We start from the raw sequence: 12,745 nt of genomic DNA on the forward strand, positions 1-12,745 counted from the left end.
AATCTATTTGAAATCTATTTGGAATTAGCTAGGCTAGCTCTTTTTTTGTCGAATGTTATCATTTGAAATGGGTCAATGCCTGAACAGCAAAATGGTAGTTTTTTTCTAACAAACCATCCTGGTGCACTGTAATCAAACCAAAAAAAAAAAAAAGAAAAAAAGACATCCTAACTATTGGTAACCCTCTAAATCTCATTGTTGACATCTGACTTTAGAAGAAAAAAGTTTATTTCATTCCTTTATGTCACAAATGTATTCATTTTTTTAAAAACTCCCCAAACACATATTCAAATATAGGAATTTTTTCTGAGTCTTAAATGAGCCCAAATTTCATCATGGGCTAAAATTTTAAGACATAAAATGAGTGCTGAAACTGAATTTTAATCATATAGATGAATCACAACATGCATCTTTAGCTAGGCATGTATTATGGATAAGTCTAGTTTTCTACAGAGAATAATCACATGTTCTAATTACCATTTTGGTTATACGCATAATTAATAATATTCTGTCTTAATGGGACACACTGAATCTTCAGACAGTTGCAAGCTTTAACTATGCACACTGCCAAATCCAACTGTCAGATGTACTGCCAAACACAAAGGAATCTTGATGTAGTGTTTTAGCATTGATAACAATATGCATATTTTTAAACATGATACAATGGAAAAATTAATTGCTTTTCTTCCTTCAAATTTTTCTTCATACTAATTTTATGTTGCTTGATTGATCATTTAACCTAAATTATACATACTGGTGAATGATCTTATGAGCAATAGAAACATAAATGTAAATGTGACCCAAGATCCAAAAAAGAGAAAAATATTGTTATACAGGGACTTACTGATTGTAAACTTTCGTTTTCACGTAAACAAGCTGTGTGAAGCTCTGATTTCAAGGTTGCAATGTGACTCTGATGAGATGTCATTTCCTTCTCTAATGTAGCAATTCTAGCTCTTGCAAGCTGGTAGACATCCATGAAACTTTTAATCATAGCCTTGAGAAATAAAAATAATGTCACATATAATTCAAATAAAGCTGTCCCCAAAAGAGAATTTCTATAATATGAAATAAAATCATTAAAAATTTAAAATAAACAACTTCTCATCTTTTTTGAAAATAATAAAGTTAAACCTCATATTTTTATACTGAAAAAAGTTACTATATTAAGAAAGTTTGGGAGAAAAATAATTGAGACTTCATACCAGGGAATTTGCTTAAATAAGATGTACTTTGAGCTACTATACTTTAAATTTAGAATGCAGTTTTTAATGGTGGCACACTTATTTTCTGTTGTAAAGTTAAATTTGAGTTGTAATTTGACCTAAATTTCAATCTTAAGAGAGATGCAATACATGAATATATACAAAAGACAGATTTCAAAATGAGCTGAATTAGTAAAATGTTCAAGCCACCTTAAAAGCAATTTGTGTGTGTGTGTGTGTGTGTGTGTGTGTGTGTGTGTGTGTGTGTGTGTGTGGTACTGAAGATTGAACCAGGGGCATATTACCTCTAAGCTATATCCCCAGCCCAATTTTATTCTTTATTTTGAAACAGGGTCTCACTAAGCTGCAGAGGGCCTCACTAAGTAACTGAGGCTGGCTGTGAACCTGGATCCTCCTGTCTCAGCCTCCCAACTACTGGAATTACAAGCATGCACCACTATGCCTGGCAAAGCAAATTTTTTTGTTGTTGTTGTTGGTGGTGGTGGTGGTTTTTGTACTGAGGATGGAACCCATGAGCATTCTACCTCCAAGTTATACCCCTAGCCCCCCCCCCTTTTTTATTCTTTATTTTGAAACAGGGTCTCACTGAGTTGCAAAGGGCCTCACTAAGTAATAGCTGAGGCTCTCCACAAACCGCGATCTTCCTGTCTCAGCCTCCCAAATGCTGGGATTACAAGTGTGCACCACTACACCTGGCTAAAGCAAATCTTTTTTAAAACAAAAGAGCTAAAATCATTTTATGACTTTTTAAGAATAAATAATGTTACTCCTACATTGAAAGAAAAAGCATAATTATGTTCACTCATAGAACACAGAAATGCCCTCACATTAAGCTATATACAATTCAACAAATAACAGAAAAAAGTGGTGATAAATTCCTATCTCCCATAAGTAGTACAATATTTGGTGGACCTCTGTATCAGTTTAACCATATTTTATAGACTTTTCTTTCTTAAAGCAATGTGTAGTAAATTTTAAGCCCAAAGGAGATAGTATGTCTTTTTTAAAAAGTCTAAAAACATCTCTATATACCAAAATAAATCCAAATTTCAAAGATAGTTTCAAAAATAATAATATTATTTATAAGTAAAAATGTTCCTCCTCTAGCCACAATTTTGTCAAAGGGTGATGGTTTGAGAATCTGCAAATTACTTTCGATCTAAAGGTTTGAATTGGGAAAGCTATGAGAAACTAGGCATTTGAGCAATTTTGGATGCATGTGAAAAATTAAGTTAGTGAACAAAGAGCAGAAAGAATTTAGTGAACAGTGTATACAATGTCTGAAAAAGAAAAGTAGGTTAATTACTTGCAGGTAAGAAAATTCTGGACTTTTTACCTAATAAATTCCTTTTTGCCCTCAAAAGTCTGGCCCAGACACCATCTCTTTCAAAAACCCTCTTTAGAGCCCTCAAAGGCAGTGTTAATGTCTATCCTGGTTCTCTGTGGGTCCTTCAAGCCTGCTTCTGCTATCACACTTATTGCTTTGACAGAAATTCATTAGCTTACATGTCCATCTTCTTTACAAGACTTAAGAGCTCTCTACAGCCACATACTGTGGCCACACACCTCTGTATCTTCGGGGATGATAGTGGCCCATAGTTGGGTGTTTGCTTGAATGAGTGACTGAATTAATGGTGGAGTTGAAGAATAAATGAATGAAAGAAAAAATTAGAAAAGATTTAAAAACTGCAATCCATATATAGGCATAAAATACCTTATGGAAATGGATGAAGATTTGGGGGAAATATAATCTTAACACTCGATCTAATGAATACATGTTCAAGCTCAGAGAAAAGCAGAAGCACAGCAGCAGCATAAAAGGATGAAGTACACACATGTGAATTCTATTGCCCAACACTAAATAAGCATGGTACAAACTCATGTTTGGGTGACACTCACATGTCCTGACCTACCTTACTTTGAGTCCACTACAAGGTAAGTTTTTAGATCATAACACAAAAATTTTTCCCTGCATCTCAAAAGCTTGTAAAAATCAGAAACAATCAAATTACATCTCTTTCTTCCTATATCACTTCTCTCTCCATTCTTATAAATATATCTATATTCTCCATTGAAATATTGGATTAGGAGTCATAAGTAGTCCTGATTATTTCCAATTTTCTGGTCTTCACTCCATCACAGATTTATATCTATATTGTTGGGGAATGACACATAATTCTCGGATCCTCCATCTCCTCCCTCTATATGGAAAATAGAAAGAAAGGTCATTTTCTTTTCTACTTCCAAAACTATTATAAGGCTCAGATAATTAAAATAGCTAATGCCGGGCATAATCCCCATGCTTGGGAGGCGGAGACAGGAGGATTACACAGGTTTGAAGCCAGCCTCAGCTGGCTTAAGAGACCCTGTTTCCAAATTTTTTAAAAAAGTATAAAAACAGGTCTGGGAGTGTAGCCCTGAGGTAGATGGGTTTCCAGGAACCCCAGTACCACCAAAAGAAAACAATAGCTAATGCTTATTAAGTATTTACTGTAGCCCAGGCATTGTGTAAGTATAATATGTGCTTTAATTATCCTTACAGTCACCATACAGAGTAGATCCCTCTTTAAGTCTATTTTCAGAGTAAAACACAGGGGCTTGTACAGGGTCATAATTAGTCACAGGGTGGTCTAGATCAAAATCCAAGTATGTATATCTGTGTGTAAGTCTATATATACATATATATAAGTATATATGTACATACATACATACATAAAGACTTTCTTTTAACCCTTCAACTCTATTACATCTAAGAAAGTGATTGCTGAGCTTTATTATAAGATTATAATTGTTCTATTTTTAACTTTTCTAGTAAAATCTTAATGACAATCTTTGGTGATTTTTATATGTTCTTTTTGTATATGGATTTAAAATGTGTAAATGACTGAAAACGTGCACAAATACTAGTCAAATGAAGAAAAAAGGAAGTACCCTTCTGTCACTAACAGGCTCCTGGATTCTTATTTTACTATCAATTACACATTTAATACTTTAAGATAAAACAGTTTAACATTTTAAAAGTTATTTTTTAAAGCTATTTCATAAATTTTCAGAACACATATCCTGAATTTTCATATACATGCTATTTTCTAAAAAGACTAAATAACAATATGACAAGCCTTCAAATCTCTTTTAAGAAATTAAATATTTTCGAGCTGGGCGTGGTGGCACACACTTGTAATTCCAGCATTCAGGAGGCTGAGACCAGAGTATTGTGGTTTGCAGACAGCCTCAGCTACTTAGCAAGGCCCTTTGCAACTCAGTGAGACCTTGTTTCAAAAATAAAAAGACTAAAATATTAGGCTGTAGCTCGGAGATACAATGCCCTTCGCGTCCATCCCCAGTGCCGAAAAAAAAAAAAAGAAAAGAAATAAAATATTTTTGAAAAATAATGTCAAAAGTTTTATTTGGTAGACAAAATAAAAATGATATTTATTTTGGCCTCTTTCTTGTTCTACTAACAACTAAATTCTAATATTCAGTTTAATTAACTGAAACCCACTTCTAACGCTACAAAGAATGTAATCTGAATTTTGCTGCTGAAGATTTAATATCTTAAACATTTAAAATCTAGAAAGCACTGATAAATGAAAGTAATTTTGTATAAGACATATTCCATGTATTATTTTCTCAGAGCAGCAAAATGCAGATGGCCAATCCAAAAAGGCTGTTTCACAGTATATATATAAGACAGTATGGAGTGCATCACTGAAAGGGCAATGTCATTCAAGGAAGCCACAGACCTTTTGAATAATAAAGAACGTTAACTTCCAGTTTTAAAAAGGGATTCAATAATAATGCCAGTGAAAAATTCAACTGTGTAATAAAGAAGAAAGGTGCTGTGTTGGTAGAAGAAACAGAAATAGCAGTCTGCATCAAGTGAGGGGCAGGAGGAACATTTAAGGGCCCTGTATCACTCTCCTCCGGTCTACCCCGTCCCCGCATACCTTGCTCCCGTATGAAAATGTCACATTGTTTTACATTAGGAAAGATCAGAGCAGCATGTGGCTGTGTCTAGCATGCCCTGAGTTTGAGAACTTATCCTATCTTTTCAGCCTGAGGGATTTTGACCATGCCATGAAGTGAGAGCTCTGTATCACAGTGAGGCTCACCTTGTTACGGGAGAAACAGAACCAAAGGGTTTCTGGACAAGAAAGGACTTTCTTTTAGAGAGAATTTATAGTGTTTTTAATGGATAAGAACAAGATAAGAAAATCCAAATGCATAAAAGTCCACATCTACCTCAGGAAAAGCATATGTGTTTTAGAATTCAAAAAATTCTGAGATATAAATTAGGTGAATGCCACTTGAAGTCTATTACATAAAACAGAATACTGTTTTATATAACTTGTTAGGTGCATTTATGATGTAGTTTAAACTGACTTCAAAACTGAATATAAAGAAAAATGGAATCACTGGGGACCTAATGTTAGGTAGAGAAATTAGTGAAAAATATCATAAGGTCTAGATGTCAAAACATCAAACCTTTTTCTTTTCTTTCTTTCTTTCTTTCTTTCTTTCTTTCTTTCTTTCTTTCTTTCTTTCTTTCTTTCTTTCTTTCTTTTTGTAGAACAGGATGGAACCCAGGGGCATTCTACCTCCAAGCTACATCCCCAGCTCTATTTTTTTATTCTATATTTTGAAACAGGGTCTCACTAAGTTGTGGAGGGCCTCAGTAAATAGCTGAGGCTGTCCACGAACCTGTGATCCTCTTGTTTCAGCCTCCCAAGTACTGGAATTACAAGTATGTGCTATCACGCTACATTGTTAAGTATTGAAAAGCAAATGCCTCTGACATTTCACTTTAACTTATTAATTATGGATCCACTTCATTTCTATGTATTATATATAGACAGCAGACAAAAGAGATATGTCAGAAATACTATGTAAAATATATCATATTTCCATAAAATCAGGATAATAATCCCTACCTTAAAAAGATTTTGCCAAAATTATGTGTTACTACATGAAAAGACTTTAAGTTTGATGATGTAAACACTCAGGTAAATTTTAGTTATGATAATTATATTAAATTAGAAAAATTACTATTTTAATTAATGGAAGAAAGATGCAATGTTTCTGAAGGATATGATTATTAGGTATAATGTGAAATATTTTAAACATAAGATCTGTCTATTCATAACTAATATTATAAAGTCATTCCATAAATAAACATTTAATCTAATGAAGTTATTTGCTGCAACAAAACTTCTCATTGACTAAAAAAATGTTACTATTTATGATGTCATTCCTAAGGAAGAAAATCTCATAGTGATAACATGGTTGTAATTTTTAGTATTAAATTTTATTCACTGGAGCCTGGAATTAAAAGACAATTCATTATTTTATTCATTATCAAAATGTCATTGTGATTGGGTTGCTCATTTAGTATACTAATTCTGTTTCAATATTTTTACAAATTTTATAAATGTAGGGATAGGGCAGAAAATGAGAATAAAGGACCAGTTACTAGTTGTCTGCAAACAGCAACTGTGACTCCTCCGGCTCCAGCCTAAGATCTGGACTGGGCTCTTTGGTTTGATGCTTGTTTTCTGGCACTGTCCACAAGCAGCACTTGCTTTACCATGACATCTTGTTCTAGGACATGCTGGTAGGACACTGTCTCAGGATGGCAACTGCCTTTCACCTCCTTGCTTTGTCCTATGAAATGCTCTGTCACGCGTGTGTGTGTGTGTGTGTGTGTGTGTGTGTGTGTGCGTGCACGCACTTATGTATGCACAGAAGCTACTAAAAATTCAATTAGGGTTGGGGGTAGCTCAGTGGTAGCATGCTTGCCTAGCATGTGCAAAGCCCTGGGTTTGATCCAAAGCACTGAAAAGAAGAAAGAGTGAGAGAGTGAGAAGGAAGGAAGGAGGGAGGGAAGGAAGGAGGCAGGCAGGCATCAGTGAAGAATGATTCTGAGGACTCAGTAAGGAACAGAAAGCAGAAGGTATCACATTATCTTTACCCAGTCATCTTTCAGTGAACATGAGCCAATTCTAGAACTTAGCAATTGTGAAATATGCTGCAATAGACACGAGTATGTGTGTATCACTAAAATATGCTAACTCTATTCTAGAAAAATACCAAGGAGTAGTATAGCTGCGTCATACTATTTTTAGTTTTATGAGCAAACTGCATATTTATTTCCATAATCATTATACTAATGTATATTTCCACCAACAGTGTATAGGAGTTCCTTTCTTCACACATGTATTGTTGTCTCCATTCTTGATGACTGCTGCTGCTGATGAAGACTAGATAAAGATGTGGTCCATATATAAAGTGGGGTTTTATTCACCCATAAGAAAAAGAATGAAATGTCATTTGCAGAAAAAAATGAATGGACCTGGAGAATTTCACATTAGCAAAATGAACCAGACACAGAAAGATAATATCAAAGGTTTGTTTCTCATATGTAGAAGCTAAAGGAAAAGAAAAGGAAATATAAAAGAAGGACTAGGGGGGGAGGAGAAGGGAGAAAGGAGAGGGTGGAGAAGGGAGGTATTAAGGAATAAAATTGGTCAAATGATGTTATATGCATGTTCAAATACGCCATAGTGAAGCCCACTATTCTGTATAATATGCCATAATAATAATAATTAATAATAATAATAATAATAATAGAAACAAAATAGAAAGTATTCAAAACAAAATTTGAAGGACACCTTACTCAAAGCAAGAGCACAGGGCCAAAACCGGGCTCAACCTAAAGTGGCCTGAAGCTAACCATAAACATCTCCAAGATACAGGAGGAAGGCTTACCTTACTAATAGCCCTGAAACCATTTGCACTCAATAAAAAGTTACTAAAAGTAATTTTAGTGAAAGAAATATGATTATATATGCTTCAATATTTTTTAAAACTTGTATAAAGTTCTTTGTGACAAAGCAACCTGGAGGTCTAATTCTGAATCACCATGCTCACCACCCCATGATACATAATTCAAAAGGTAGAATGTGAAAGGTGGGGAGATGCCACTGGGCGCATCTAGAAAGGTGCCACTGGATGCCACTTTTCTACTCAATCACAGCACTCATGTTTCAATTCTCTCAATTAAATAAAATTTTAATTGAAATTCTGGGCAGAAAAATTCCAGCTTCTTTAATCTATTGTTCCTTATATTTTAACCCAAGGGTTAAGAAATTATGCTTCTGAACTTTTTTGAGTACATATGTGAATTTTTAGATTTGTGTAATTATGAGGGGAAAGTCCACCAGTTTGGAAACATTTCCAAATGAGTGCTTTATAATGGTTTCTCTATCAGATTTCTTCAGTAGAGTGGATAGCTGATGTCACTTTATGGTGAAATGACAATGTGTGTGTGTCTCAGTCTGCTTTCCACACTGTAGCAACATGTCACAGATTGAGCAATTTCTATTAACCAACAACAACAGAAACTTATCTGGTTCACAATTTGGGAGGTTGGAAGCCCGAGATTGAGGAGACTCAACTGGTAAAGGCCTTCCTGCTGCTTCATAACAGGGTGGAAGGGCAAGGAAGAAAAAAAAGAAACTTGTCTTTTAATCAGGGGCCCACTCCCACAATAACTAATTTATATGGGGAAAAACAGCCTCAGCCCACTCACCTTGGATGCCCTATGACCTAATGGCCTACAGAGAGCCCACCTCTAAAAACCATCACCAAGACAATAAGTTGCAGCAGGAGTTTTGACTGGGACATTCAAACACAATGTGTCTGTGGGTTGTTTTGTTTTGTTTTGTTTTGTTTGGTGGTACTGATGATTGAACCCAAAACTTTGAACACTGAGCTACATCTCCAGCCTTTTTCATTTGAGACAGGGCCTTACTAAGTCATCCCATGTTGGCCTCAAACCTGTATACCTCTTGCCTCAACCTCCTGAGTAGTAGGTGTTCAGCACCACCCCTGGCTTAAAAACCATCACCAAGACAATAAGTTGCAGCAGGAGTTTTGACTGGGACATTCAAACACAATGTGTCTGTGGGTTGTTTTGTTTTGTTTTGTTTTGTTTGGTGGTACTGATGATTGAACCCAAAACTTTGAACACTGAGCTACATCTCCAGCCTTTTTCATTTGAGACAGGGCCTTACTAAGTCATCCCATGTTGGCCTCAAACCTGTATACCTCTTGCCTCAACCTCCTGAGTAGTAGGTGTTCAGCACCACCCCTGGCTTAAAATATGTTTAAAGTTCTTTTAATAGCCACTTGCCATTAACAAAAAAATCTACAGATTTTTAACCCTCTCTTTTTGTAAATAAAAAATGACTTTGCAAAATTCATACTCACGTTCACGAATAACTGCGAAGCATTTTGCCACAAGAAACATAGAAAGCCTAGTCCAGAGAATTTTAAAGGCTACTTCTGATCTTATTATAAAGTATTATAAAGGACACACTATGTATGATAACATAATCTGTAAATTCACCTAACCATACAGTGTATAATTGCTCATGCTAAAACACAAAAAAGTGAGTGAGGATACCACGTCCAGCCATTCTGCCTTGCAGAATTCTTTCACTTTTCCCTTAACACAACTTACATGACCCATCTGTGGCTTAAAAAATGGACCAAGTGATGATACCAGTGTCAATTCATGAAAATGAATAAGGATTTTATTTCTTACTTCCTGTGGAGCATCTGTTCATCTTGTGGACCACTGGAGATATCTATATAGATACAGATATGAACATCTATATCTATATATAAACACACATATATATATTCCCCAAAGTGAGTTAAAATAGAAATGTACACATTTCTCATATATAGATTTTATTGTACATTATATCTACTTTCTGTGTGTGTGTGTGTGTGTGTGTGTGTGTGTGTGTGTGGTGCTGGAGATTGAACCCAGGGGCATTTTACCTCTGACCTACACCCCAGCTCCTTTTTAAAAAAATTCTTTATTTTGAAACAGGGTCTTAAGTTGCGAAGGGCCTCATTAAGTAGCTGATGCTGGTCACGAACTCGCAACCTCCTGTCTCAGCTGCCCAAGTACTGGAATTACAAGTGTGTACCACCATGCCCGGAAATATATCTATTTTCTTAATAAACTTTTTAAAAAAGATTTTGATTATAAAAGTTGAGTGGAACATACAATTATTCTCATAATTCTCATATAATCCAGCCCCACACAGAGCCTCTTCCTCTATCAATATACCCTATCAGAGTGGTACATGCTGTAATAAATGAACCTCTATGGCTATATCATCACCCAACACCCACAGTTTACATCAGGGTTCACTCTTGGTGTTGTACATTTGAGAAATATAGAGTTTGGGAAATGGATAATGACATGTATTCCCTACTATGGTATCATACAGAAGAGTCTCACTGCCTAAAAAATATCTGTGTTCTGCAGACATCCCTCTCTGCCCTCTAATTCCTAGCAACTGCTCACATTTTTTACTGTATAAGTTTTATATTTACCTTTAATCTTTCCCTTAAAATCTTAAGTCACATGTTTTTTAAAATTCTAATTTTATGTGTTTTATATTATAGATTTTTTAATAATAATACATGTGTTAAATTATTAAGGAATAAAATATTTGTATGTTTGGAATGATGACTCAAAGATAACAGTGTATAGTTTGGAGAGCATTCCTTTGAATATTAGTCACCAATATAAAAGGGGCAAACTATTGATATATGCAAATACAAGGGTATTAATATTATGTAAAAAACCCTAAAAGGTGACATTCCATATGACTGCACTTTATAACATTCTTGAAATGACAAAATTATAAAGATATTTAGTATTTTCCAGGGATATTAAGAAGTTGGTATGTCTATGAATGGTCAGATATGGAGTATCTTGTGGTGATGTAATGATTCTGTATCTTGATCATGGTGATAGTTACACAAATACAAATTTGTGATAAAATGTCACAGACATAGACACACACATTGTATCTACGTCAATTTTATAGATTTGCTATTGTCTTAAAGTGTAACATTGGGGAAAATTGGATGAAGGATACAAAGAGACCTCTCTGTACTACTTTTGTAATTTCCTGTTAATTCATAAATTTCAAAATAGAAAGGCAAAATAACAAAAGTATATGTATAGTACCTGAACTTTAAATAAAAAGAGAGAGATAGGCAATTTATAAATATATATACATATATTTTGGAAACAAATAAGATGAACATAACACATTTTTTTATACCTCTTAAGGGTTGGGTCTAGCTTGTCCCCAAAGGCCCCTGTGTTGGAAGCTGGGTCTCCTCCCAGTGCAGCAGTGTGCAGAGTGGGGCTTTGTGGAAGCAAGTGGATCACCAGAGCTCTGACCCCATCCGCAGGTTAATCTACTCAAAGCTGAGGACTGCTGGGAAGTGGTGGACCCTGCAGATGGGTGGGGCATGATTAAAGGAGGTAGGTCACTGGACTGTATCGTGTCCCTTCCCCAAAAATTGTTTTTGGTTCTAGAAAAATATATAATTTTAAAGAAAACTATAAGATTTAATGAAGAAATTTTAAGCTTAGAAATTATTGAGACTCATCTATTATCCACAAAACAGATTACTTTGAGGAAAATGAAAACCCAAAACAACATCTAGTATACTTGAATGCTTTTTACAGGAAAAACGATAATGTGTTGTGCACCCTCAGAAGCCTGACTATAAGAACCTAGTATCATCAGTAAAGGGCATTAAAAACAAAAGGCAAATCAGGCATGGTGGTACATTCTTGAAATCCCAGTACTTGGGAGGCTAAGACAGGAGGATCACAGGTTCAAGGCCAGCTTCAGCTACTGAGTTAGGCCCTCTGCAACATAGTGAGACTCTGTTTCAAAATTAAGAATAAAAAATGGGGCTGGAAACGCCGGGCATGGTGTTGCAAGCTTGTAATCCCTGCGCTTGGGAGGCGGATACAGGAAGATTGCACAGGTTCAAAGTCAGCCTCGCTGGCTTAAGAGACCCTGTTTCCAAATTAAAAAAAAAAAATATATACACACACACACACACACACACACACACACACACACACACACACGGGTCTGGGAGTGTAGCCCAGAGGTAGAAGGGTTTCCAAGAACCCCAGTATGACCAAAAAAAAAAAAAAAAAAATGGGGCTGGGAGTGTAGACAGAGGTAGAATAGCCCTGGGTTCAATCCCCAATACTGCCCCCCCCAAAAAAAAGATATACACATAGAATGTAACTTGCTGGGAGTGGTGGCACACACTTATAATCCCAGTACTTGGGAGGCTGAGAGAGGAGAATCAAAGGTTGGTAGCCAGCCTCAGCTACTTAGTGAGACCCTCCACAAATTAGTGAGACCTTGTTTTAAAATAAAGAATAAAATCAGGCTGTGGATGTAGCTGAGAGGTAATATGCCCCTGGGTTTAATCACCAGTACTGCAAAAAGAAGGAGGAGGAAGAGGAGGAGGAGGAGGAGGAGGAGGAGGAGGAGGAAGAAGAGGAGGAGGAGGAGGAGGAGCGGGAGAAGAAGGAGAAGGAGAAGGAGAAGGAGAAGGAGGAGAAATGTGTTTCTTAGAAAAGTTAGATTCTACTGGGTATGGTGGTATACAACTAT

At 35.7% G+C, this 12,745-nt stretch overlaps 1 protein-coding gene across 4 annotated transcripts in view; it reads right to left on the reverse strand.

The window, feature by feature from the left end:
• Positions 1 to 12,745, reverse strand: part of CCDC171 (coiled-coil domain containing 171) — a gene marked incomplete at both ends in the record, with an annotated part of 323,708 nt that overhangs the window by 53,641 nt on the left and 257,322 nt on the right. For all 4 annotated transcript variants that reach the window (XM_080709193.1, XM_080709192.1, XM_080709191.1 and 1 more), the window contains one exon: positions 845 to 997. In XM_080709193.1, coding sequence (XP_080565319.1) covers positions 845 to 997 — 153 coding nt within the window. The remainder of the gene's footprint in view (positions 1 to 844; positions 998 to 12,745) is intronic.

This window comes from Muscardinus avellanarius (assembly GCF_963383645.1).
Source record: "Muscardinus avellanarius genome assembly, chromosome: 13".
Taxonomy (NCBI): domain Eukaryota; kingdom Metazoa; phylum Chordata; class Mammalia; order Rodentia; family Gliridae; genus Muscardinus; species Muscardinus avellanarius.